This window comes from Patagioenas fasciata, chromosome 2, assembly GCF_037038585.1.
Source record: "Patagioenas fasciata isolate bPatFas1 chromosome 2, bPatFas1.hap1, whole genome shotgun sequence".
Taxonomy (NCBI): domain Eukaryota; kingdom Metazoa; phylum Chordata; class Aves; order Columbiformes; family Columbidae; genus Patagioenas; species Patagioenas fasciata.
In genome coordinates this window covers 135,127,561-135,154,284 of record NC_092521.1, presented here as the reverse complement: position 1 = coordinate 135,154,284, position 26,724 = coordinate 135,127,561, and the positions used below count along the sequence as shown (strand labels likewise).

The 26,724-nt window shown below is 37.7% G+C and overlaps 1 protein-coding gene across 4 annotated transcripts; it reads right to left on the bottom strand.

Annotated features, from left to right (window-relative positions):
• Positions 1-81: 81 nt before the first annotated feature.
• On the bottom strand, positions 82-26,499 carry TRA2A (transformer 2 alpha homolog). 4 transcript variants are annotated; one of them, XM_065832364.2, is made up of 9 exons: positions 26,246-26,495; positions 17,118-17,429; positions 16,705-16,838; positions 14,957-15,056; positions 11,735-11,923; positions 2,642-2,757; positions 2,007-2,114; positions 1,228-1,295; positions 82-1,050 (listed from the first exon to the last, which is right to left on the bottom strand). In XM_065832364.2, the coding sequence occupies exons 4-9, from the start codon at positions 14,987-14,989 to the stop codon at positions 1,040-1,042; spliced, it is 525 nt and encodes a 174-aa protein (XP_065688436.1). In that variant the 5' UTR covers positions 14,990-15,056; positions 16,705-16,838; positions 17,118-17,429; positions 26,246-26,495; the 3' UTR covers positions 82-1,039. The 4 variants fall into 4 exon arrangements, with proteins under 4 accessions (XP_065688436.1, XP_065688432.1, XP_065688431.1 ...); XM_065832360.2 differs by lacking the exon at positions 17,118-17,429 and having other exon boundaries at positions 2,007-2,111; positions 14,957-15,128; positions 26,246-26,499; XM_065832359.2 differs by lacking the exon at positions 17,118-17,429 and having other exon boundaries at positions 14,957-15,128; positions 26,246-26,496.
• Positions 26,500-26,724: the final 225 nt, after the last annotated feature.

The following is a 26,724-nucleotide window of genomic DNA, read 5'->3' as shown; positions in this document are numbered from 1 at the left end:
CCCACACGGCAACATCACGCCTTGTTTAACCTATATCCAAGGCGACACAAAACGCAGAACAAAAGACTAGAAAACCACATCTCAATGGAATTAACTTTTATTGAGGGGGAAAGGGGTTTACATGTAGTTGTAGGTTTTTCCATCCATACTTTCAAAACTCCAAAAAAGACTAGAAACAAAACTTGCTTAATTGTTATTGCAATACAAAAAAAAGGTTTTTTTTTAAATGAACAGCAAAATATGTAACTAATTGCTACGTTCAATAAATATATTTTTGTTCTCCTGCGCCAATTAAGAGGAAATATTCAACCAAGTACAATAAGAACCCCTGGATTTTTACAGTTTTAACTTCAAATGTTAACCACTGTGTAGCGATACAGAAACTTTACCTGTAAAACACAGTCTTAATTTTGAGTGCACAAGGATCCATTTTCCCAGTCAAATACCAAATTTTACTTTAACTCAAATGGTCTACACTCAAAGAAAAAAAATCAAAACATAAAAAAAATCATCCTCTGGTTCATGACTAAGTTCATCATCTAAGTAAGTTCATCATTACAGAAAAGGCTCAAAAGTCATTACTTGTTTATCAAAGTAATAGGTAAACATTTCAACAGAAAGATTAACAGGTTACTTGGAAATGCAGGTTTTAAAGTATCTGAGTGTGTATATTACATATGACATGCAAGCTTTAAAAATATCAATGCTCTCTTCTGATTAGTCAGGAGTCCAATTGTTTTTAAAACAAAATAGGAATGACTTCCAAAATGTATCAGCACTTTGGGTTCTCTATCTCATTTTGCTTAAGATGTTTTACTACACAAAAAACTACAACAATTACAATATTTAAGAGTATTACAACAAGATGGAAAACATGAATACTTCAACCGAAAATATGTATATTCTAAACAAACCAAAGACTTGTAAAAGAGTTGGATGGAGGACAAGGAAGGGAAGGATGGGAGGGAAAGCAGGAGGAAAGCCAAGATGTGAACTTTGTATTTAAAAATCATGTCCTCAACTGTAGCTCTTCCAATCTTCAGTAGCGCCCTGGGGAAAAAGAAAGATAACACAATTACTATCAAGTACTAACTGTACACACATCAACTCAGTGTTAATGTGCACAGCTTTTTTGCTTTCACACTCAGAATCTCCACTGACAAATAATACTAGTAACAACAAAGTTTAACCCAGCCAGATTCTATTTATTCACTTGTATTTACTTACTTGGACTATAGGAACGGGATCTTGATCGGGATCGGTATCGACTATAGTAAGGCGATGGTGATCGTCTCCTTTAAAGGAAATTAAAAAAGAAACCCAACAACATCCATTATAAAAGAAGCCTTATTCACATCTCTTCCACAGAACAGAACCATTTCCTTAGCACTGAAAGACTTGGCTTGCATGAATGATTTCAGCTTTATTAGGCTGTGGCTTACAGTTATTTAACAAATGCTTTTATATTTCTCTATTTGATGTGTTCAAAACTGCAAGATATTCCCAGACACAGAATTTAATAAACTCTCACTAGCCTTGCAAACACATTAAGTGCTTTTACAGATGCCTCCAATTCTTCTTGGAAAAAATTATCTGAAACTAGGTAACTTTCAAAACAGTGAGATGGTTATGAAATGTCAAGCATTAAAAATCCCATCTACAAATAACTCCTTTTTTAACAGCGCTGTGTGTCAGCTGTCCCTGGTTCTATATACAGCATGGAAAAATGAGTTCCCTTTCTATCTGTCCACCACATTCACAGGACACATGCTTGACCTCCTTCAGGTAGCAAAATTAACCCCTTGCTCAACTGTTTACTGTAAATCCAAACTACATTAACACTCAATATTACGACTACTTTAGTCCCACAAAACCTACCATAATGAGGTTCTAACACATCGCAAGGCTGTAAAGCAGAACCTTGCTACAAACATTTCTGTCACCTAACTTTTCATTTTTTCCAACAAATCCCCTGTTTCTACAGAAATTAAATAAAGATTAGGTACCGGTATCTGTAGTCATATTCTTCATATCTGTCATATCCTCTGTCATACCCCCTGTCATAATATGAGTCACGACGACGACCTGCTCCACCGCCACCACCTCCTCCACTGCTATTAGGGAAAAAGTACAAAAATTACCAAAGACATCTACTCTTCATTTTGGTTTAAATTATTTAAAAGTTTAAGTGTTCTTGTAAATCAGACACTTAAAACTATGCCATGAAACAATCTAACAATGAAACATTTAAAGAAAAACACCTTCAAAAACCCCAGAAACCCACCAGGGATTTAAGCCTAATTCCCATCAAAGTCAAAGGCAAGTGGGCACGTTATTTCAGGAAGCTAAAGGTGCATTAACTAACTGTGCTGGATGTACTTTTAAAAAATAACTCCTTCAGTATTTTTTAATAAAGAAAGATACAATAAACTACAGTAGTATTTAATAGTATCTGTGAACCATAGTAGCACATCCTTTACTTTAATAAATTTGTGGTAACATACAATTGGCCTAACTAATTTTTTTTTTAATTTTTTTTATTTACAAAAGCCTGTCTGTACCTCTATTTCTTCAACCAGACTCCGAACATTCAGTTTAAATCCATTTTAGTCTCATTACAGGAAATGAGTGAACTCCTTACTGTGTTGGCCTGCCCATATAGATGCCTGGGGTAGGCGTATGTGCTCTCTTGGTGATAGAGTAATCCACCCGAATCCTCCTGCCATCCAGCTCCATGCCGTTTGCATGCTCCATTGCCTGCAAGAGAGACAACAAACAGGGACATGAAACCTGCAACCTACTGGTAACTATAGAAGGCTACGTACAAAACACATTATTTTCCATCAGATAAACAAGCACTGAAGTGGTTTTATTTAGACTGGTTACTAGTGCCCCACTGTGGCGAATGGCTCATCTGTCCCCTGGCCCATTTGCCGGCAGTGTTACAAGACTGCCTGCACCGGGGGGCCGGAGGAACGTGACACGCAATCCCTTCTTAAGAGAGCATGGTGCTAACTACTAACACGCTCACCTTCCCTAGACTTTGTCTTCTACCCATCAGAAAGGCAAACTGAAAGCCAAACCAGCTTTCTCTAAAAACTGCATCTTTCCCTCCGCCGTCTCTGACCCAGAGGGGACAGGCAGATTCCAAAGCTGCGCAAAACAGTGGCTTCCTGTAGGGTGCATATGGCCGGATTACTGCTAGTCGGCTGCCATTTCACGCTCTCCCAGCCTCCTGCCATCTCCCTTACAAGGACCTACTCCAGCAGAGCTTAGTAAAATGGCGGGTTCAGCCTACATGGATACCTAATTACAACCTTCCTCCCCACTCCCTCTCACAATAGCAGCTCACTAAAGCGATACACAGAAGGGTCTGTGCTTGAGCAGCCTGTGCCTTCAGACCCGCCCGCAGCCCCTGCAACACGCTCAATGGGTGTTCCAGCCTCTGCTTCTCTAGTCTTTGAGAATCAATACAATGGCTTTTCACAAACTCAAAATCATGAAAATACTTTTTCAAAGGAGCACAGCATACTTTTGAGAATTATATTAATGCAATAGTAACTAAAAAAGCCACAAAGAAAAACAACAAACAAAACAATCCCGCAACCGTAAGAATTTAACAAACAGTTAATGCTGGAGTTAAAAGCTATTAAAATTTGCAAAGCAGATTTTCTTTGGATCCTTTCATCAGCTACTCTAGGACCTCTGAAATACTAATACACACCACTTAGTTTGTGACACTAAGTACAGCACTTAGCCCAGCATACATTATTTTCATCTATCATGTGTAAAGAAGAGACACTATTGCAATATGAAGTTAAAGAACACAACTACTTTGCTATTTTTTAACTGTGAGGAACAATAGACAACCTCAAAATATTAAGTTGCAACTCAAAGCTTTTTTTTTCTTCTTTTGAATAACAAAACAACTATTCAGAAATGTAACTTTTTGCGGATCTCTAACAAGAACTTTACTGAATTAACATACAAGTTATAGAGGAGGAAACAAAAGCCTAACACCCACACGATTTAACTGTGATGTCCCCAAACTCGAAGTGACCAAATTATCACTAACCTATTTAACTACACTTAGTTCATGTTTTAATAATGCTGTTTATACTATATCGCCACCTAGTGAGTTCTGCTCCCATTCAGAAATGTAACAACATTTACCAAACTGCAAGGCAGAGCCACAAAGCATTTCAAATCTATTAAGTATACACTAAACTATGTTTTGTAAAAAAACATGATTGTTAGCTTTAGTTTCCTAGCTTTGAGACTTCCTTTTAAGTCCCATTCCACAAAGATGATAGAAATTAAAATAAACCTGGGCACACATCCTAGGAATGCATGTGTGCACAAACCTAATAATGAAGGCTGCAAATACCTCGACAAAAAATTAGCTTTATACAAAGCCCATCCTTCTGGAAATGCAATAATATGCAAGCTGTCTTGAAAGGTAAGGAATTTTCTGCTTCATGGCATTTTTATGTCTGATCAACAACATGTAGAACAATAAGTTCAGCTGACAAGAAGCTACCTCAGCTCCAGAACATGTGGCAAGTGTCTTATCTAGTTAAAAGAACAAACACCTCTTAAAAAGGAAGAGTTGACATATAGTACTGAGAAGAGGAACATCCCAGCAAGACAGATAAATAAATTTTGAGAGTTGATGCTTTGTTTTGAAAGTACCAAGTTTTACATTTTAGTGGGTAAAGATTAGTTCATAGTTATCAGTCTGCATGAAACTCAGACATCCTGGTCCTGGGTTGCATCATCTAATGACCCACACAATACTAAAACTTCAGTTTTCTTAGCTTTCAACAGATGTCAGCAATAACTACCAACTAAAAACATTTAAATAAATTGAAGTTTTTTAATAGAGATACAAACATAATGAAGACTTTTACAGCTTTGTCTGCACACCCAACTGCAGAAAAGCCAAAACTTACAATAAGCCACTATGATTCCAATGATAATCAATAGTATCACTCACATTCAGTCCTTAGCAACTGGAAATTCCTTCAACAGACGTTTTCAAATTATCTGCATAATTTTTCATGTCCAAATTTCAAATCTTTGAAACAAAAAGCTGTTGTGATACGACCAAAAGCCCTATTTGAAAATGTGGTTTCAGACAAGCAATACAACAGTATTTATTCTGCACAAAGGCTGTAAAAATATATTAGCCATTCTAATTTTGACATTTTTGTAATTTCTTTAAAGTTAAAACAGTTTATTATAAAGTTTCGGATTTTACAATTTTGTTAGACTAGCATGTCATATTCAAAAATTTCAGTTTGCTTTTCTTGCTGTTTTTGGGTACTCATGAATGCTGTGTTAAGAACATTCAAACGTCAAACAAAAAAAAACTGCACATTTGCTCTAACAATGCACAAGACATTCTCAAATACTGTTTAAAAGATAGAGGTGTATTTTACAGACCATCAAATGAAACATTTTCAAGAGAAAAATCAAATTACATTGGGGTTTAAGACACACAATACCCTCTCAGGAGCCTTTAACAGTGCATTTTTATTTCAACCTGGATTTTCTTCCAAATATCTGAATATTGTTAAAAGACTTGCAGTATGACAGTAAGCAAGCAAGCCAACAGGATTTCTACAAACATGCACTATTAGATTTGCAAGTTCTAAGGAAAAAATTACTTTGTAGGCCAGAATACACATCTGCATGTTTGTAGTCTGAAAACAGAGAATAAGGATTAGAAATGGCACAGGTAATAATTCAGTCCTAAGATTACAGTTTAAATCTAGAGCAGTCTATCCATAATAACAGAACGCCTTCAAATTATTACATGTAAGATGTTAGTTCAACAAAATGAGCAGTTGCAAAACTACAGGATCATGATCTCTGGTGGCTCAAAGCAGTTAGTATTACATTTAACATATTTTGATTTCATATTTACTACAGTATATGCCATTTTCTACATGCATCAGCATTTCCGCAGAGTAAAATAAGTTTGGAAACGCAGAACTTTTAATTGTGTGCATAAACTTACACAGGTCACTGGTTATTAGTTAAGCAATAAAGAATTCAGTGAAATAAGTCAAATATTGTTTCAGTCTGGATAATGCCACAAAGGGCAGCTTTGATAAGGAAACAATGTGGGAAAATTCTACAGCCTGTACTGTAGTGACTGGCGGACAAGAGGAGAAGGGAGGGAGAGAACTGGACTGCAACAGAATCCAAGGTACCATTTGCATTGTACAAAAGATCAAGCCTTCATTTCGACCGTGTGTGGCTGCTTTGTATTACTTTAATAATGTGACATCACTACCAAGTAAGTACAAATTGAATACACTTGAATAGTCAAACATGAGCAATATACGTTGGGACTCGTGTTTTTTGGGGGGTTTCTTGTTTTTGCCACCAATAAAAACATCCTCTCCACTGTATCACAGGTACCGCACGAGATGAAGACACATAGTAGATTAGCTTCTCCCCCATCCCCTGTATACTGATATCACTATTTCAGGTCTGAATTTAATGAGGACACGTGAAAGGACAGTCTGGAAAAAAAAATATGATGGGTTGAATAAAGAAATTAAGAAACCAAATTTTTTTACACTTGCTGCTGTTTGCAAAGTTGAATTCAAGTGTCTCTATTTCACCTTTGCACGAGAGTAAATTTATATTCTCTAGTCTGAGGTTTTCTTTTCAAAAATAGTATTAGAATATTGTCAAATTTCTGAGCTTCAACAAATTGATGAAATGTTTTCTCTTTAAAGTATACTTTAAAGAATTTCAGAGTCAAGAAATACAGGATTTTAGAGAACCAAAATAACTAACTGGGTGTTTCTGCAAGTATTAGCAATTTCATCGCGTTTCAGAGCCTCCAGAAGTCTGTAACTTGTAATTCTAAACATTTGAGACCTCCTTGTGTTCTTATCTGGGGTTATAAATGGTCCCTTTTTGATACCACAAACAACAGTTAAAGCATTTCTTCAACAACCTATGTGAGAAGTTTTGGTCAATAATGATGCTTCTAAGTTGGTCTGCTTCCATCACAGATTAAATGACCTGCAAATTAAAATAACCTCCCCTGTTATTATTTTGGTCTTTGGCAACCGAATTACATTAATAGTTCAGTTTCCCTTGATTGCTAATGAACACTACTTCAGAAAACGGTTTTGAAAGACACTCAGAACTATAAAGAGCATCTAACTAGCATTAGAAAGCTAGAAAATTCCATTTTGCCAACAGCTGCTGTAGTTAATGCTTCTCAAAGGAATTACTGCTACAGACACACAGTACATTTCCAGTAGCCTCAGTTTAAACAACAACTAAGACTTCACATCCTGAGTTACTGAAAAGCTGGAGAGCAGCATATGAAATCCCTGGTCACTGTAGTAAGAATCATCTCCCTAGAACAGTCAGCGCTTCTTTGCTCATAATCCTCTCAATTTATTGTTAGCTCTGAGATAATCAACACACCCTTTAACATCTTTTTTTCTTCACTCCAGTACATAAAAGTTTGTGCTCCTCTAAACACAGGAAGAAAATCCTAATGTGACAGGCAGGTGAATATCCTCTACCATTTAGCAAAAATATAGCAAAACTGCAATATTATGACACTGCCTAAGTGCCAGCATTGTCAATACTGAATACTATATAAAAAAGAATGCCAATTGAGAGAAACAGGGCTTCAACAGATGTTTGCAGGTCCTGCCTTTTGCATTATGTTGCACATGTGGTTCTGAAGACATAGTAGAAGGATAACCAACATAAGAGAAGACACTGCAATGCATAAGGGAAAAATGCCGTACCAAATATTTAGAAAAGGTGGGCTCCGTTTCTTTTTTGTTTTGTGTGGGGTTTTTTGTTTGTTTTCTGGGTTTTTTTTGGAAAAGCAACAAAACTCCACAAAAAATTAAAAACACTCGAGAGAATGCCCTCTCTTCTAGAAAAACATAGATAACACAAGCTTGTCAAATAGGTTTTGCCTGAACAAACACACCCAAAATGAACATTAGCACAGTAAAGGCTCAGATTTTCTGGACAGATAACTGTCGGTCCTCAACATTTATTGTCTGCTATCATGTTTTGATCTAAAGACAGTGTTTGAGAGCACCTTTAGTATGGGTCAGAACATAACCTAGTCAAGTGCTATCTTGCAAACACTAGACCACTGCAATAAAAGACGTTTGATGGAAAACTAACCTTCTGTCAGACCACAAAGTTTTAGCTCAATCTCAGTAGAGTTTAAACAGAGCAGAAGAGATTCCACAGGAAGTCTCCCTTAGCACGGACACATGTACCAAACATTTCTTCCCCAGTCCGGTTGAGGTAGAATGACTGAAGCTACTGTGATGCTCCGACAGCTGCTCTACCCAGCAGTTACCAGAAGCAAAACCTCTGCTTCTCTTTATAACCAAGATGATCATAAACAGCTAATAACAAGGCTGCTATGGTGTCATAATACATCTGAAGTTCTGCAAGTCTAAAGCAGTCTAAGTTAAAATAAACTTTATTGCTGTCCCCTTTTTTAGGACACTGCAAAGTACCACCTTTAAAAAAATGCAATTTTACATTGCCTATGGATGACCATCCCATTATGCACACTGACAATTCAGAACGTCTTTCCCACCATATGCAGCTAGTAACACTGCATCGCTTAGTTTCAGAATAACTGATTCGATCTGTGAGAATGGTAACCAGGGATCACAAAAATCCTAATGGATTTCAGCTGCAACAGAATCCACACAATACCAACACCAATCTATCTTGAACCAAGTTATGGAAGTTTAAAAAACATAATTAATTTGGTGTCAAATTTTAGTATTAACAGTGTTTGAAAGCATGTCAGCTCAGAGGCTCCCCAGTATTCTTTCTCCTGGAAGGACAATTGTGAAGATAATGGAAAATACACTTTTTTTTTTTTTTTGTAGAGTTATACACATATTTATCCATCTATGACTGCTTTAAGAGGACAGGAATTTAGTTCAGCATCTCATCTAGAGTTTTATATTCTCTTTATTCAGAGGCTTAGGATGTTGGGGTTTTGGAATGGTGTTTTGTTTGTTTGTGAGGGGAAAGTGTCTGTTGTGTAGTTTGTTTTTTAAGAGGAAAGGCATTCTGGCAGTTTAACTCCAGACTGCAATCAAAACCACAAGAGCTGCTTGCTTGCTCACTCCCTCCCTCCACTCCCCAATAAAGGAGAAAATTGAAAGGTAAGGGAGAAAGTCATGGATTAAGATAAAAACAGTTTAATAAAATAACAAAACAACACTAATATACATAAAACGAAAATAAAACATAAAATAAGCAATGCTTAATGCAATTCCTCCTGAACTCTGTCTGAACTGAGCAGCCAGTCCCAGGAATAGAGTCAATTCTAGCAAGGGCAAAAGCCAAAAAGGCAGAAAGGCCCAGCGGCCACTGAAAAACAGCAGAACGGCAAAACACTGAAGGAACTTCTGAATGGAACCCAATTGAAATGAAGGAGAACCAGAACAGACCTCCACAGCTGGAAAACCTGACTCTCCTTAAATATGAAGCATGATACTAATGGCATGGAATATTCTCATTGATCAGCCTGGATGTCAGTCAAGGCCTGTCCCATCCATGTCCCCCTTCCTACCTTCCTGACACCTGTAGACAGAAAGACCTTGGTTCCCAGATAACAACTAAGGTAACAGTTGAATTCTTACATTCTCTCTGTTTCAACTCAAAAACACTGGAAAGTTACTTGAAGAAAAACATTAATTCTGTCCTGGGGTGTTATCTTATTATTCTCACCTAAATCCAAATGATGACCGTGCTAGCTGCAAAAAATAAGTTTCTAACTGCCTGAAGAAACCAGTGCAGGTATTTACTCAGAACAAAAGTAATTCAAGTGTCATTGCTTTTATGCATACTCAACTTTCCAGATTTGATCTGTCTTGCACACAGAGAACTACTTCAAGTCCTTCAATGTTCTCCTTCAGGGCCTGTCACAGGAGTTTCACACGTAAAACTATATCCCCTTATTTCTATACTAGCTGCCACTTACTGCCATCTTATAATCTGCTCTTAAAGTCCATGAAATTGCGTGAAATAAACAAGTGTTTTCCCTGTCCTCCTTGCCAAAGTATTACAGTTATGTAAATTCCAAATGTTGGGAAGTTCTCCATCCTTTCCCCCTCTTCACACACCAGCCCATTGGGAAGAAAAAAAAAGGTTAATTACACTTCAAATTATTCCAGTTCCTGCTTAAGGTGCTCGTCTTTATTTCTGTACATTTCTGACTGCAAGTAATATCCTTTTTTTTAATTTGCATTCCAGTTTTTGTAGTATCTGCCAAAACAGCTTTATACTAGACAAATTATTTCATGCTATTTACACGGAACATTTTAAGAAATGCATGGTGTCATGCATGACCATTGCTCATGGCAACTAGGAAAAAAGCCCTACTTCTAAAGACATCTGAAGCTGTAAAATAGGCAAGACTGGCATATGAATGTAACAAGAAATACTGTGCAAGTATTTTGTATGTTATATGCTCTACAAAACAGTCACATTTTCAAAATCCCACTGAAGATGGATATACAGCTATTCACATTAAATCCTCTCTCAATCTGTCAAAGTGATAATGGGAAAATAGAGAACGGACACTAAAGGAAGTTTTGTGTGCTTTTACTTACTCCTATAACCTGCAACAACCACACATATACATCTATAAACCCTACTCTTCCCGTTAACTGATTCTGTTGCATCACACCAGAAATCAAAGAGCAGAACTGAGTCTAGTCCAGCCAAGTCATCCATTAAACACTTTTTTCCCATTAAAGCATCAATTAGTAGAGCTTTTATTTTTCAGCTACTTATAGTAGATTCCACAGCTGTCATCCTCTCTCCCTTCAACACCGAGAAGGGTCATATTCAAACATTACGAATATACTTATCTAAAGTAAACAGAATCAAACAGCAAATGTGAAACATCTGCCTAAAACCATTAATCCATACACAAACAAGGTGCTTGAAGTTTGTGACTCCGCTTGCCCAAGAAAGAACCCTGCATTGAAGGCTTAAATTAACAAAAAAAAAAAAAAAAAAGGGTGCATCTTTACTTTTAACAGCAATTTCATCTACAAATTTCTGTAAATGTAGTAAAGCTCACAGTATCCTTACACAGGTAAAAAAAAAAATACTGTTTACTGTGGTGAACCATAATACAGGCTGCTCTTCATAGTCTGTGATTCTTTCCTTACAGATCAATTATACTAACAACTTGGTCCAGCTGTAAACAGCTGTGTAACCAGCAAGGTCACTGACCAAGGCACAAGTCAAGACAAAACCCACTATTTTTCAAATTCATAATGACATGCTTTTAGAGAAGAAAATTGAAAGAGTCTTCCAAATTTTGATATATACAGAAAATTACTTTGAAAAATTAACTTTCATAGTACTTCAAAGACACTAGGAGGTTTCTATGTCTAAAGATCTATATTAGTCTGTTACTTCAAAATGAAAATAAAAACACATCATCAGTGATTCAATACAGACAGCTCATACTCAAAATCTGCCTAAGCATCTGAACATTGAACTAAAATGCCTCACCTGTTTAAAAGTGCCATGGTTTAACAACATATTTGAAATTAATCTCACTGTGATAACCTGTTAGTGAATACACAGTCAAAAATGTTGTTTGTTTTTTTTTTTTTTCAGAGATTTCCATGAAGACAATGCACAAGGAGCACAATTGTTAAAAAGGAGTAAAGCACGAACTTACTTCTTTAGAATCATCAATTCTCTCAAAATAAACGAAAGCAAATCCTCTTGATCGTCCAGTCCGTTGATCATAAACAACATTGACACCAGTCAAAGGTCCATAACGGGAAAAGACTTCACGCAGATCTCTCTCAGTAGTATACAAACTGAGACCAAACACTCCAAGACATGTATTAGGATCTGGATTAGCCTAGTAAGACAAACATTGAACTCCAATTAAATTTATAAAAAACAAGTTATAGATTCTCACATCAAAATGTATCAATTATTAAATTTTTTAATCTGAAGAAACTTAAACACAGTTTATTACAAAGTTTAATACTTCAACAGTTATCATTCCAATCATGAGATATTTTCAAAAAGCAACTACTTTAATGATTTCTATTTTAGAAAAAGACAAAGATTAATTTATCATGTTGGTGAAAAACTCAGTTAAGAAAAATTGGGCATTCTGTTTACAGAAAAGTTATAGAATAACAGGAACCTATTTTATTAGTATTTCACACTCGAATGACCAACAAGCCGCAGACATGACAGACAAGTCTGCACTAATTATAGGTCAGGCAGCTCCCACTTTCAGCTCTTCTGCACAATCACTGCTGGTGCTAAAGAGCCCATGCTGCCTCCAGTCACATACACAAAATGCATTTGAGCTCCTAAGCATGGACAGTTAAACTGTAATTTAGCTTCTACCAAACCTTCCCCAAACTCAACATTTCCTATGCAACTATACTGCAAGTCAATATTTACATTTGAAAGTTCATTTCTTCCAACTTGTAAACTAGATGAAAATCACCTGCTTCTTTCATCTAGACAGCAACAAGCGCTGAAGGCCAGTTCTGTGAAACTGTAATCCAAAAGCGCACACACTTTTCTGCAGCATGACTTGATTCTTTAACGATGTGGGATACAGATCTACTTAATACATTTCACTTCAATTAAAGGAAGTCAAATATGAAATTGTACAAGGTACAATTTCTCTTTTAGGTTCAGAGTTTCTCTACAAGCCAGGGGTTCATGTAACGCTAATTCCACTGTAAGAATTATTTTGATAAAAATTAACATTTTTTCGGGTAAGCTTCTGGCAGCTGTTATATTAGATGCAGCGACTTTAAATGGCAGCAACAGGCATAGGGATTTACTGGTTTTGCTAAAGTAACAACTGGAAGCTGGCGCAGTTGAAATCTGTATTTCAGTTTCAGATTTTCAAAGCCACTGATGCACTGAAAGTTATGTCTCAGTGCTTGCCTTTCAGCTTGATTCAAAGAATGAATAGGTTTAGGTCTTCTGTTGCATTCTTTTCAGAGCTTTTGTTCAGGAATCCATTGCGAAAATAATGCTCAAACTACTCATATATTTGAAGTTTCTTTCCATTTGTCCAAGTTCAAACTTTTAAGACATTAATCTTCTACAGTTCCATATTACAGCTGAAGAGCACAACAAAAACTGGCAGTTCGTCATTTGAAGGTTTTAATTCTACAGGTTTAGGTTTCCTTTTTACTCCATATTTCAATCTATCTGATGATTCAGTGGCATTAATAGCTATACTTATTTTATTACTGAAACTCTTGCTAGCCTAATGAAATCTCTCAGCCTTTTAAATCAGTTTGGACAAGCCCCTCCATACAGCACATCAGTGTTGTCCTTTTTTGAACATCCCACTTACGTTTAAACCCTCTTATCTTTTTCTGAGGCCAAAAGAAGTACCAAGGATCTGTTTGGGCACCCCAAGCAACAGGTGACAGTTACATCACCACTGGAAGGACTGAACTGACTGCAGAGGACTACAAAACAGCTTTTATGTCAGGTTTTTGTACTGCCTCCCATCAACACAGTATAGAAGCTCTCTACAAGACCAGAAGTGGCAAAACTGTTACAAATTTTCCTGGTGTCTTCAGGACCTTACTATTTAGGTGATTCAACTTTGCTTGATTTGAGTTTCATTTTGACAATTCTAGTACCCCTTAAAGCTAATGTGAAATTCACTGTGAAAACAAGTTTTGTGTTTCACAGAATCATTTCTAAAATGCCTTCTTCACAAAGCAAAATATTCCAATATTTCCTAGAGTAGTAAAGTGGACTCATTCATCTTTCATTGGGAAATCTACTAACCCTTTTGAAGTTCAGTTATTCCTACCAATTTTTCAAGACATTAGATTAATATTTACTACATCATGATTACACACTTGCAACGATTCATAAAAAGTGTATCTATGAACGTTGCTTCACAACATCTCCAGCCACTGTATGTTAGCACCGCTGTAGTCTTGCCTCTTTCCATACTCTTGTTTTCTCCCTCGCATTTGTATTACCTGGTCCTGGTGAGCTGTTTCACCAAGATAAGCCTGCAAAAAAATCTATACTATTTTTTGACAGGATTACTAAAAAATTCAGAGAAACTAAAGCAGATTAAAACTAAAATGATCAAAAAAGTACAACGGCCCTCACCAAGAAAGAGGCAGACCTGCATTTAACAGCACTCATCTAGTTCAGCCTGAAGTGATGTGGAACCAGTAGCTAAGGCACTGAAAAGGATTATAAAGACGGCAACTGGGAGAAATCTCTCAGAATTAAGATTAGTATCTTAAGTCTTAGCTGGTGTACCTATACTTCCTTGTGTCCATACAGAGATACTTCTAATTTACACTTCGAGAGGTTTACTGATCCTTTTAATTTTTTCTTAGTCTACTAAGATTTACACATTAGTTAACAACACATGGGTTTATTTCTTCAAGTTAAACTAAATTACTCAGATGTATAAAAACACAAGCAACCTTCAACATTATATGCTGCGTGTTATAAGCAAATAAACACTTGAGAATTTTCTTCTTCGTCTCCTCTAGTCAAACTTATCAATTGTGTCAGGTTGCAAGCATGCACAGAAAAGGTCTTGTTTTTGTGAAAGGTACATATGCTGGGAACTGTAACAAAAAAAAAAAAATCAGAAAGGTTCAACTTCTAGAGCAGATGGAAGCTCCCTATCTGCACATACTAACTTGCAACGGTACGGTTTTCAACTAATTTCTACAACCGCGCTGCCACTTGCCAGACCCAAGAAATAAGTGCCCATCTGTAAGGGCAGAGATTGCTTCCCCTGCCCTCAAATTCCTGTATCCTCCAGCGACGAGACAGCAGGTCAAATTCGGCTTGCAGGTAACCTGCACTACAGTGACATGAGCAGTAACTGTTTTGTTGATACTCAGCCTTGATGAACACGACATACTCTGCTGCCAGTGTGCCTTCTCCTGTTGGACATTGGAGAATGACTACGGCTCCTTCGACGACGGTATTCTGGTGTGTATGATCTGCTTCGAGAACGTCTCCTATGGGAATGAGAATGGGAATGGGATCTGGAACGAGTGTAACGTCTGTGCGAATGTCTTCTGGACCTGGATCTTCAACAAAGAGAAGGCTTTTAGTCAGGTCATATGCACATCACATATTGAATTGTAAGCCTTCATTTCCTAGGGAAAAGTCTTTTTTTAGAGGCTCTCTACGATTAAAATATCTAAGTTTCTTCTACTTCGGACATCTAAAGATTGCTCAGAACACTAATAAACTTGCTCAGTAGCATAATTTTTAACTTTGTGAGAGTGCTTATGGCATACAAAGAGAATTATATTCATGACAGTTTTTGGGAAGTTCAACTTTAAACTTGTATCAGTTTGACTGCACATGTAACTAACGCTTGAACAATGATACAGAAACTAGATATGCCACACTGTAAAATACTGTTTTGTCTGAAAAACGGGAAGATCTATCAGCACTACAGTATCTACAAATGAAGTTCACCTAGGCTTTAAAATTAATAAAAGACCAAAAAAAAAAAAAAACCTGCTTAATTCCTCAAGCATTTCTTTGCTGACCATCTAGCCAATGATAAGCTCGGTTTTAAACAGGCATCATTCCATCAAAGCTGCATGACTTCTTACGGACATTATATCTTAACAACAAGTAGTTATCTGGCTAAACATTTCAAAAAGAGAAGCTATAACATATGGCTGAACTTTTGGAATTCAGAGCACAGCAACTCTTTTTCAGCTGACCTAGTATAAAGTGTCTAAGTAGGGAAGACAAGAACTGAGGAGGAACAACAACATAATACTATGCAACTTCTCTTCTGCCCTCCAGAATTACAAATGCTGTTTTCTGGCTTCTCTCTCTCCGCTGATGAAAGAGGGATTTGGTAGCTGTCCCCATTTTCACCAGTATGATGGTGCAAGGGAAGAGAGAAGATACATAGTATAAGCCAGGTGATATCTATGACATATTTAGACAAAAAAAAGACAAACGCTCTTCCTCTGTTCTGAGCAAGCTCTGTCAGAACAGAGAACTGTAAAACTTTGCCTCTGCACACACACTTTGGTTAGAAAAGGACAGAGAAAGGTATGTGCAACATCAAAAAAGGTATTTAAATCTTAAAGCTCCCACAAATCAAGAAGCTATCCACACCCAATATAAACCAGAGTATTGGGATTTTGTTTTTAAAGCCTTCAATGAATATCAAGGATTTCCCCAAGTAGCATCTTCCAACATTTACAACAGGTACAGAGCTTATTCCTTTTATCTAACCCAGACTACCTTTGCTGACATTCTCACTTGACTTTTTTCCTAAAGGAGAAGTCCACACAAGAGTTCCCTCCCAAAAGATTCTGGGGGAAGGAGGCAGGAACTTTTACAGAATTGAGATGCAATCCCTTCTGTCTCTTCCAGAAGAGATAAGCCTACAAACTTTAGTTGTGATTTCTATATTTCTTCTTCTATTTATATCTATGCTTTATTACTTACGGAATCTTTCCCTGACCCTGTGCACCTATACAACTTCTAACATGCAAATTAACATAGCCCTGTTAGTACACCCCAGGAGGTTTGTAGTTTTTGAAACAAGGAGAAAAGAAATCTCACCAATGTAACAAATGAACAGGCATAAGTAGTAACACTGAATTAACATGAATAACTTCCTGTACATACCTTGATTTTGATCTTGACCTAGAGTGTGATTCAGAATGTTTGGAAGCTCTCGATGGACTCCGAGATCCTGACCTGCTCTCCGATTTTACACGAGCAGGACTCCCAGCTGGAGATTTTGACTGGGAGCGAGACTCCTAACAAAAAAGACAGTATTAAAAATGGTATTGGTTGTATAAATGCCTAACTCCTAACATTTAAAGTACAGTAACTCTACTATATTGATTGCTCCTGAAAAACAAATGGTTAGGCAACACCCTCCAAAACAAATTTCATTTTGCTAACCCACTGTTAATATTGTATGCTTTCCTCAAACAGGTCCCTGCTTGAACCAGATCACCAATTCTCTATTAACTATGTAATCATGCAAATTCATCTACAACTTGATCATACAGACACTGGAACATAAACCATACATTTACTTAACCTAGGACCCATTCATTCTTCCAGATTCTTTTAATTCTACTTCACTCTTGCTTTCTACTTTTCTTCATTCTTCATTGAGTTTTTCATTTTTCATACTTCGTGTATTCTTCCCCAATTCAAACAATTCATTATAGCCTTAAAAAAACATTCAAGTGCTTCTATCTGACCAATCTTCTGTTCAATTTTTTCCCCCATTCAATTTTAATTTTCTGATCTTTAATACTTTTCATTAGCCTTCTTTTATCTTGATTTATCTTCCACATTCTTGGAAAAAACTCTTCAATTTCTTCACGAACATTAACCTTAATGGAAAAAGAACATTTAGTATATTTAAGCACGTGGGGATTATAAAACTCTGCTGGAGTTCAGATGTTATCTACCAAATTGAAAAACCAGCAGGTAAAGTGAAAGAAACTATTTTATAAAACAACTTAAAAAAAAAAAAAATCTTTAAAACTATATATAAGTGTCTATGTTCTAACAACGAGCTTACTGAGTTTTCAGTGGTTTACTGTATTTTCAAAGCTACCCTCCTCCCCTCTCCGATTTTTTTGCAAGATACATAGATACACTAAAAACTAATTAGCACAAGTATATGAAAGTATTTATATCAATAACTGTGATTTCCCCCCTAAAATAATAACTATGCACTTCTCAGTACTGAATATCCCAAATTCTACTCCTACACATTATTACTAAGACACTCTCAGTTCAATAGAATGGCCAGATTTCCAGTCAAAACCTTTCTATGCACACATACTTACTTGCATAATACATGTATACGGACATATGCAAGATAAATTATTTTTGTTCTTATTTTTTCTTCCTCATTGTTATCCTGCTTTCCTTGCATACAACTTAATCCATATAAAACATGATATGTAATAGGACAGTTCAAAGCAATCCAGTAAAATATAGGAGGGTTTTTTTCTTGCATGGTAATGCACACAATAAAAAAACCCTAGGAAAACAAGTAAACAGAGCAGGTTAAGATTTCCTTACATTTTCCAGTGTACAGCATTTCTAGGGAGCTCAGCTAATTAAAAAAAAAAAAAAAAAAAGAAACAAAACAAAACACCACCCTACTGAATAGTATGCTAGATACATCTGTAACTTCACCAAAAAAATGTGCAAAATTCTTAATGAAAAAAATACATAGCAATTTCCCCTCCCGTAAGTGTTACATTTCACGTTCATTTGCATCATTTCTCCTCCTGCCTGTACTCACAATGTTTTTCTCAACTTATTTCCTACTCTGCCCATGTCCAGATTTGCATGTTCTTTTGCAGTTAAATTCTTCAGTACTTTGGTCTGAAGTTCTTCTCAAAGGATGCTGTCGTCACATGTCAAGACAATGGAACCTGAGAGATTCCTTACTAACAAGTATTACAGCTACACTGCCTTTCCCCTTTACCTCAACAAAAAGGGCAACTGACACATGGATAATGACACTTATTGGGATGACAGACCTGCCCAACTTATCAAGGAAGGTCAAATACAAAGCTTGGCTGTGACACATGGACCATATAATAAGGTCTGCATTACAAGTTACCCTTATTAAACTATCTGCTGATCTAGCTACACAACTTTCACCAAAATAAAAGGTTGTAAGTGCACTTAAATATTACCACATCTTATTTGCAATTTCAATAGTTACATTTGAAATCCACTGTTCACTATAAAAATAAATACATTTCCTTTTATAATCCCTAACACACTTTTAAATCATCTCGCCTCTATTTTTGTATTCTTCACAGTTGGAAAGCCTCCTTAATTCTTCCCTTTACACTTCAACCCCTACAACAATCAACAATTATCAGTTTCTCTGGGAATTATTTCTACTTCACTTCCTAGTAAAAGTGATCAGCATTACAGAGAAACATTTAACATGACATCATTCAGATTTAAAAAACATCCTTCAATAAAAACCCAAAGAATTTACCCTCCTTAGTCACTCCTTCATGAGGATATTGTGTTGTCCATACTTTTTACATTTGAAAGATCAATTCTTGAGGAACAAGAACTTTCTAAACTTAAAAGAAAAAAAAAAAAAACACAACACAAATAACAAACCACAAACACAACCACCCACCACACCAGATACTGCACGATTTAGAAATGTTGGGAGATGACAAAAATACTGATGACCCAATCACTCCCATACAACACAAAATTTAGCTTAGTGTCCTTATCTATTCAACTGAAGCATCTTGTGACACCATCCAGAGAATATCTAACAGTATCAGTTATGACAATGATCTGTATTAAGTTGCCAAAAGCAAGTGTTACATAATTTCATGTTGGTCAAGTCCTTTTGGAACTATCTGTTTAAAACCTTTAGAAGCTGCACTCACAAACATACAACTTTGAAACTGGAGGGACAGAGGTGGCAGTACGTTCTTAAACATTTCAAACTTCCTCAAAGTAACTGTAGATGTAAACCACAGGTAAAGAGAGATTACCTGTTAGCAGTTGCATACTGTGTCTGTCATTGGCAGGCAATTACATCTCATCTTCCGATGCAACAAAGATCACCTAGTTATAACTCCTACAGTGCTTCAAAAAGAGAGACTAAGGGAATCACAACCTGCAAGAGTTTAAGGACTTAAGGATGACACTGAAAAAGTACCTAATACGATTTGTATCAGCAAGACTATAGACAGTGTTTAAGAGATTCAGAGCTTCAAGGAGTAACAAAGCGAGATTTTAAGACTTTTGCTCCTCTACTTCCTATTAGAAAGAAATAATCAGAAAGACATATCTTAGTCTATATCATAGACAGACTCAATTGTTCTGCATAAACAATTTATAGCCATTCTGCACAATGAATGAGAAAATCAAGTAGTTAACCCCCTTCTTAGTACCCCATCTTAAACAACAGAAAACAGACACCTTTATTATCCAAAACATTAAAATCTCTCAGTTCTCTACTGGACTTTAAGCAATCTAGACATTCTGATCTTAACTTCATCATTATCATTAATTTAACTACTGCTTAAGAAAGACTAAAATTTCTCTCTGGATCCTCAACATTTTCATTTCCTTCTGTTCTAAAGATCCTTCCTTAGCCATTCAAGGGCTATAGATAAGACTGCAGGTCTTAGCTTCTCATCCCACAACTATCTTAAAAAACACTATGTATATTAATGCCTTCAGCTTTATTATGCAATGATCCAGGCATTACTTTCACCTTTACAAATGTATAGGTAGACACTTACTGTGACCACGTCAAACTATCTAGATTTGTTGTCTCTACAGTCTGTACAAAGACAGCTGACTTCCTAATATTTTTTCAGATCAGACTTTTCTTTCAAAACAAATGATGCATCTCAGTAACACTTTTCCCATGGCAAAACTAATACCACCACCATCACACCAAAAACCAACCCACACCAAAAAAACTCACCTAAAAAAAAAAAAATTCTTAACCATAACAGCATGTTTCCTTTGAATACAATGTGGTGGTTTCCTCATGCACACATTGGGAAATGGGATTTATAATTCACCAAGATGTGGACTTGGAGCCAAAAAAAAAAAAAAAAATCACTGTAGCTTCTGTTACTGATTCTCTGGATAAGATGTACAGCTAAAAGCATTTTAAGAGAGCACTGAAGAGCATTTTTCATCCTTTCTATCTTTTCTCTTCCTAGAAAGAACAACACAGAAAGTAGTATGGAAGGAATATTCCACCCCCCCATTACCTCATGTAAACCCAGTCACTGAGCAACTATCAACAACTTTAGATGATCCAGTTGAGCAAGATGTCAGGCATGTCAATGCATTTCATCAATACCGGTACAACTGTTTAAACCATGTAACTGATCCAAGTTATATCTACCACTCATATTCCTCAAATCCTTCAAACTAAATGCTAGTTGCCAATAGAATTACTATTTCAAAAGCACTGAAAACACCTCTATGCAAAGTAGAACTGCAAAAGTCTTTAAGAAGTACTCTCAGTTTTTCACCTATGGTGGAAAGGTATGATAAAGAACATCAGGGGTGGGGCAAGGAAAGATAAAATTGTTCTTTCCTTCTGTCCCAAACTTGTCACACCTTACCCCACTTCACACCTTACCATTTCAGAGTACACCAGAAAGGATATAAAAATTTAATATGAAATGCTAAATAAAAATAACTGAATAAGCTTGAATTACTCTTTCTACAGCAAAGCATGAGAAATGAAACGGGAAAAAAACAAAAAATCAGTTCATGTTCATCTGACCTTGTTAAGAAGAAATACACATGGGGTGAAAAAGGACATGCCAACAAGTAGTCTAGCAGTACCATTAAGCCAGCAAAACAATACTTCGGACTCTACAAAAATCCTGCCCAAAATAGAAAAAAATAAATGAAGTCCAACTTTATAAATGGATAGAAAAATATAAACAGTCAAAAAAGAAACAAAAATTCAGCAACAGCCTACATTCACTGGATAAAACTGTCAACTTAATGATGTCTCATTTATGAGAAAGGACAAGATTACATTTTAACCACTGTTTTGATGGGAATCTACCAACTTTCCCTGGAACTCACAAGAAAAGTTAAATATTTTTTGCTTCATACTACGCTGTCACTCTATGCTAAAAATAAAACTGACCCCTTAAGTAGCTGTTCTTCTGTAAATATTTCAATAGTGTATCCAATAAGTTTCTGTATAAAAAGCAAATCATATGTTGTGCTATCTTGAAGACATGTACAGTTTAAATGTTACCAAGATCATCAAACTTTATGCATTTCTTGATGATACTGCTCTGATTGGAAAAAAAAAATGAAAAAAGAAAATAAATTAATAGAAAGCTTCAGCAAAAAACTTTTTGAAATTACAAGTTCATCTTCTCACTGAGGCTTGAAAATGTGCCTTGAGGGAGGGTTCTGTAGTCACTCCATCACATATGGAAGACAGGAAATGGTATTTGTTTTCAAAAAGAGCAGTCTTCCCAGTCACACGGTCCAGAACAATCTAGAATTTATTAAGCTTGATTAAAAAAAAAAAAAAAAAAAAAAGAAAAAAAGACTTCCAGAAAAGGCCTCGTTTCTCACAATGGTCATTAGAAACCACAGGGTGATCAGAGCACTACCCAAGTGAATGCAGAACTCCTGAGCATAAGCAGACTGTCATGCCTGTATTTCAAAAGGTATGTAAAGCAATGTGCCTTCCTTTCCACAGACGTGGCAAATTGCCACTATAGCAGAGGCTGGACACAACAACTAAACAGACTTCCCTCCCACTATTATTTTTTTCCAAAAGAAATTATTGCAAAGTTGATCAGATTTAGGTAGCTAACATTAGAACACATATGAAATTAAGTATTTTGCCTACAAGCTTCATGAAGCAAATGTAAGACACATTCACAGTTAAGCTAATCCAAAAGCCACTTGCACACATATGAACTATGCAGACAACCTTTAACAAAATGGCTCACATGCAAAATGGTATATTTCTTCCAGTGCTTTATTAGACTGAGATCACTGTAATTCTGCACAAAGCAGGAAGAAGCATCTCACTAGAACAACGACAAACAATGTGGATTTCTAAAATGGAATTCTATCTTTGTTCTGATAAAAAGTTTCATCTATTTAGACAAACAGCACACTAATATCAGTAGAAAACTACTTAACTTTTAAGATTACTGAAATCAAACATTATCAGAAGCTCAAAATAAAACTGATCAAAGTTTCAAGTGGAGCTTCTGAAGTGCAGGTTTGTTCAGACTCCAACTTGTTCACTGCACTGGGAAACGTGTCAAATTTGCATCACAGAATGTGTACCGATTGAAAAATGTCTTGCTACAAATAATTACAAATATGAAAGGGAATAAGAGTTGCCTGTCATCTGACAGCAATAAAAGATAAAAAAGCCACATCTGTCTAACCTGCTGACAAAGAACATTCAATGGTGATAAAAATCCTAGGACTTTTCCAAAAGTCAAGTCACTAGATAGGAAGCATGACTTAAAATACTTTTTTTTTTCTTAACATACATAAACTTAACTCTAGCACGTCCACTATATTTCTAATTCTTCTGACAATTTCCTTCCATTAAATCACCATGCTTGCTTAAGGGGGAGATTTCTTCTGTTCAACCAGCCACATTCTTAATACAGAACTCGCTTAAGTTGAAACAAAATGACACAGAGTAGATGTTAATTAGTCTGAGTATATTTGATGAACATTTGCTTAAAAAAAAGGCCAACGAAGAAATAAGGGAGCTCAAGAATAAAAAGAAAACTCTACAATGATTGTACTGAACACTTCAGAAATGCAAGTTTTTCAACAACGCAAATTATGAGTCTCATTGGAAAGTTATTTCCATGATTATTCTAAAATTCCTGTTCAGATTAATTAACATTATGATTTTAAAACCATAAATTAGAGGCAAAGCATATCCATGGACAGTATTTTAATGCTGCTAAAATAAGCTTTTAAAAAAATCATTATCATACTGTGGAAAATTTTTTAAAATTAACTATTGTTACTTGTATATGAACAATTTTTCTTCACAAAGTAGCAAAACAGGAACACACTTTCTAATTAATCTCTGTTTAAGTGAAAACTCCACACATAACAATATGCACCTTCATCTTGGCACCGGACTTTATCACTACTTTGCAAGAACTTAATACTCTCAGTTCCACATGCCTGCATGTAGCAAACTGAAGCACCAGGACATTCCATGTGTAACAGAGTTCTATCAAGCCAGGAATAGCAGACTAAACACTAACGCTAAAATGTTACACATGCCTCATTTTATGCCTGCAAGCACTTTCAGTGACAATGAAATATGAAATGTTACAGTCTGAAATACTATTCCTTATTTCAAGTATTTTAGCAGCATCAACAACAAAAAAGTATTACTGAAGAAAAAAAAATGAACTGCTTACAAGTGTTTTTCATTAGTAGAACAAAACCCCAAAACTATAAATGAATCAGGTACTTGTCGTTATGTTCAGTTATAAAAAAATATCAGTAGACAAGACACTGCCACATGCCAGACTGAAAAATTCCAGTGTTAGGGAGAGAAAAGTACAGAAGTTTTCCAAATGAAGACTCAACATCGTCAGCAGCTCTTTCCAAGAAGTAAATTTTCCATCACACCCCCCTCCCCTGCACCACCCCCCCCCCAAAAAAAAAAAAAGAGGCCAACTAAGAAGTAGGAATAGTAGTAATCACAGGAACTGCTATGTAGGGCTTTTCAGACTTCACATACTCTCAAAACATCATTTTACTTCTACACTGGGCAGAAGGTGGTGCGCAGAAATACTGAAACCACACAGCTGCATCAGCTTTGTAACAAGAAAAGATCCACCAAGGAACATAATACAAATGTTCTGTGGATGAACCTAACATAAATATTTCCTAACAATAAACCACAGTGGTAATACATACAATAAAATAATAAAAACCCCGTAACTCTTACTGTAAAATGGGAAACTGAAGTAAAAATTAAATTTTTAAAAATTAACAAAGCATACCTGTTGCTCAACTTTCTCAGACTTAGTTGGTTTTCATTTCAGAGATTAGTTTACTGAGTTGAAAGGAGCTTAGCAATATAGCCATATTTGTCCAAGCAATCGACACAAAAACAGATTTTGTTTACCTCACCTGAGGAACCAGCAGTAATCACTGCACATCCAGGTACAGCACTGCCAGCCTAGGGAATGTGTTTGGTTTTTTTCTAACAACGCTACAAAAGGGTAACAATATTTGTGTAAAAATAATTATCAGAATATTACACTGATCTTCCAGAATTTTATTGCTTGTTTCCCCAGACAGTAATCCTACATAACTGCAAGGTTGCTGCCACTGGTTCATCAGAGAAAGTCATCGTAAGAATGCTCAGGTGTTCCTCTAAGGTAGGGGTGTCCAACTTCATTTTCACCCGGGGCCACATCAGTCCCGCGGTTACCTTCAAAGGGCCAAATGTAATTTTAGGACTGTATCAATGTAGGAGTCTTGCCTTTGAAGGCAACCGCGAGGCTGATGTGGGCCCCGGTGAAAATGAGTTTGACAGCCCCGTTCTAAAGCATCTCTTAAAGACTGAGCAAAAAAACCCCAAAACAACCCACAACACCAACTCTGCAAAATTAAAAAGTAAACAGTGATGGAGTGAGGACAAAGCACGCATTTCATTCCTGTTTCAAGCAGCTTCTAATCCCTGCTTGCCCTGATCATAACTAAGGGGGAAAAAAACCAAAAACAAAACCAAAAACCAACAAACAAACCAAACAATACATTAAAAATGGAAGGGTCCAGTCATACGTGTACATAAAAAAACGCAGCAATGAGAGGGAAGATAAAAGAAACCGGCCTAACCAGGTTACAAAACCATAGCAGCTCGTTGAGAGAAAAGTCTTCAGCTGCGTGATCAATGAGTTTCAACGCTTTAACAACGAGGGCCGAACCTCCCCGATGGCTTCGGGAAGCCTGGCCCGAGGGAATTCCCGCTGCGGGCGGGCAGCCAGAGGCAGCAGCGCACCTCTCACAAAGCGCCCAGTCCCTCCTCCCGGGCGGGTGGAGGCCCCGGCCACACCGCGCGGGCCCGCGCTCCCCCAGCCCGGGCCGGAGCCGACATCCCCGCGGGACGAGCGGGGCGGGGAACGGCAGCGGGTCCGGGGCCTGCACCCAGCCGACCGGAGAGGGCCGGGACAACCTCGGGACCACGGGAAGGGAAGAAAATAAAAAGAGAAGTGGGAAGAAACACGGGGCTACCGCAGCACCCTGAGCCCTGTTCTGGAAGAAAAAAGGTGCGCTGGCAGGGTGGGGGCGAACCCGCAGCGCCAGCGCTCGGGGCCCGCACCCCGGCGGAGGGGGATGGGGACGGGGACGTGATGGGAAAAGGAAGCGTGTGAGGGTGCAGACAGCGGAGCTCAGCTCCGGCTGGGCCAGCGCCTCAGGGCCAGGTCGGGGAAAAAAAAAAAGAAAAAAAAAAGGGGAGATAAAGAGAGACGTGATCGCCCACGGCCCAGCCGAGACTTAGGCGCCTGAAGAAGCCATTTTAGAGACAAGCTGCGCTGCCCCTAGTCCCACCGGGCTGGAGGAAGCAGAGCGCCCCCGCCCACCGTGCCCCGCTCAGGTCACCCCTCTCTGCTCGGCACGGGCAGGGACGGCCACTCACCCTCCCCTCGAAGTTGTTCTCCTCCACGTCGCTCATGTCGGCAGAGTCCTGGCCACGGGGCTGGGCGAACGGGGACGCTAGTCCCGAGCAGCAGCTGTACCCGCGACCGCTATACCACTGTTACTGTTGCTGTTATTATTATCGCTACCGATATCGCTACCACCCCCCCTCCAGAGGCTCCCAAACCGCCTCCCGCAGCAGCGCAAAATGGCGCCTCCGCTCCGTCTGCGCCCGACACCGCGCGGGGGGCGGGGCCCGCCTGGGCCCGCCCGTTACAAAGGAGGCGCCGCCGGCGGGACAACGAGCGGCGGCTGCGATCAGCTTCGGGGGGGCCTGCCGCGCGTGCGCGGCCTCCGCCCCGTGCGCTCCTCAACCGGTAGGGGGGCGACCCGCTTGCTCGCGGCAGCTCTCGGGGGCGCCCGCCCCGCCGCGTACAAAGGCAGGGGCGGTCGCCAGCGCTGTCGCTCTCGCACGTCGTG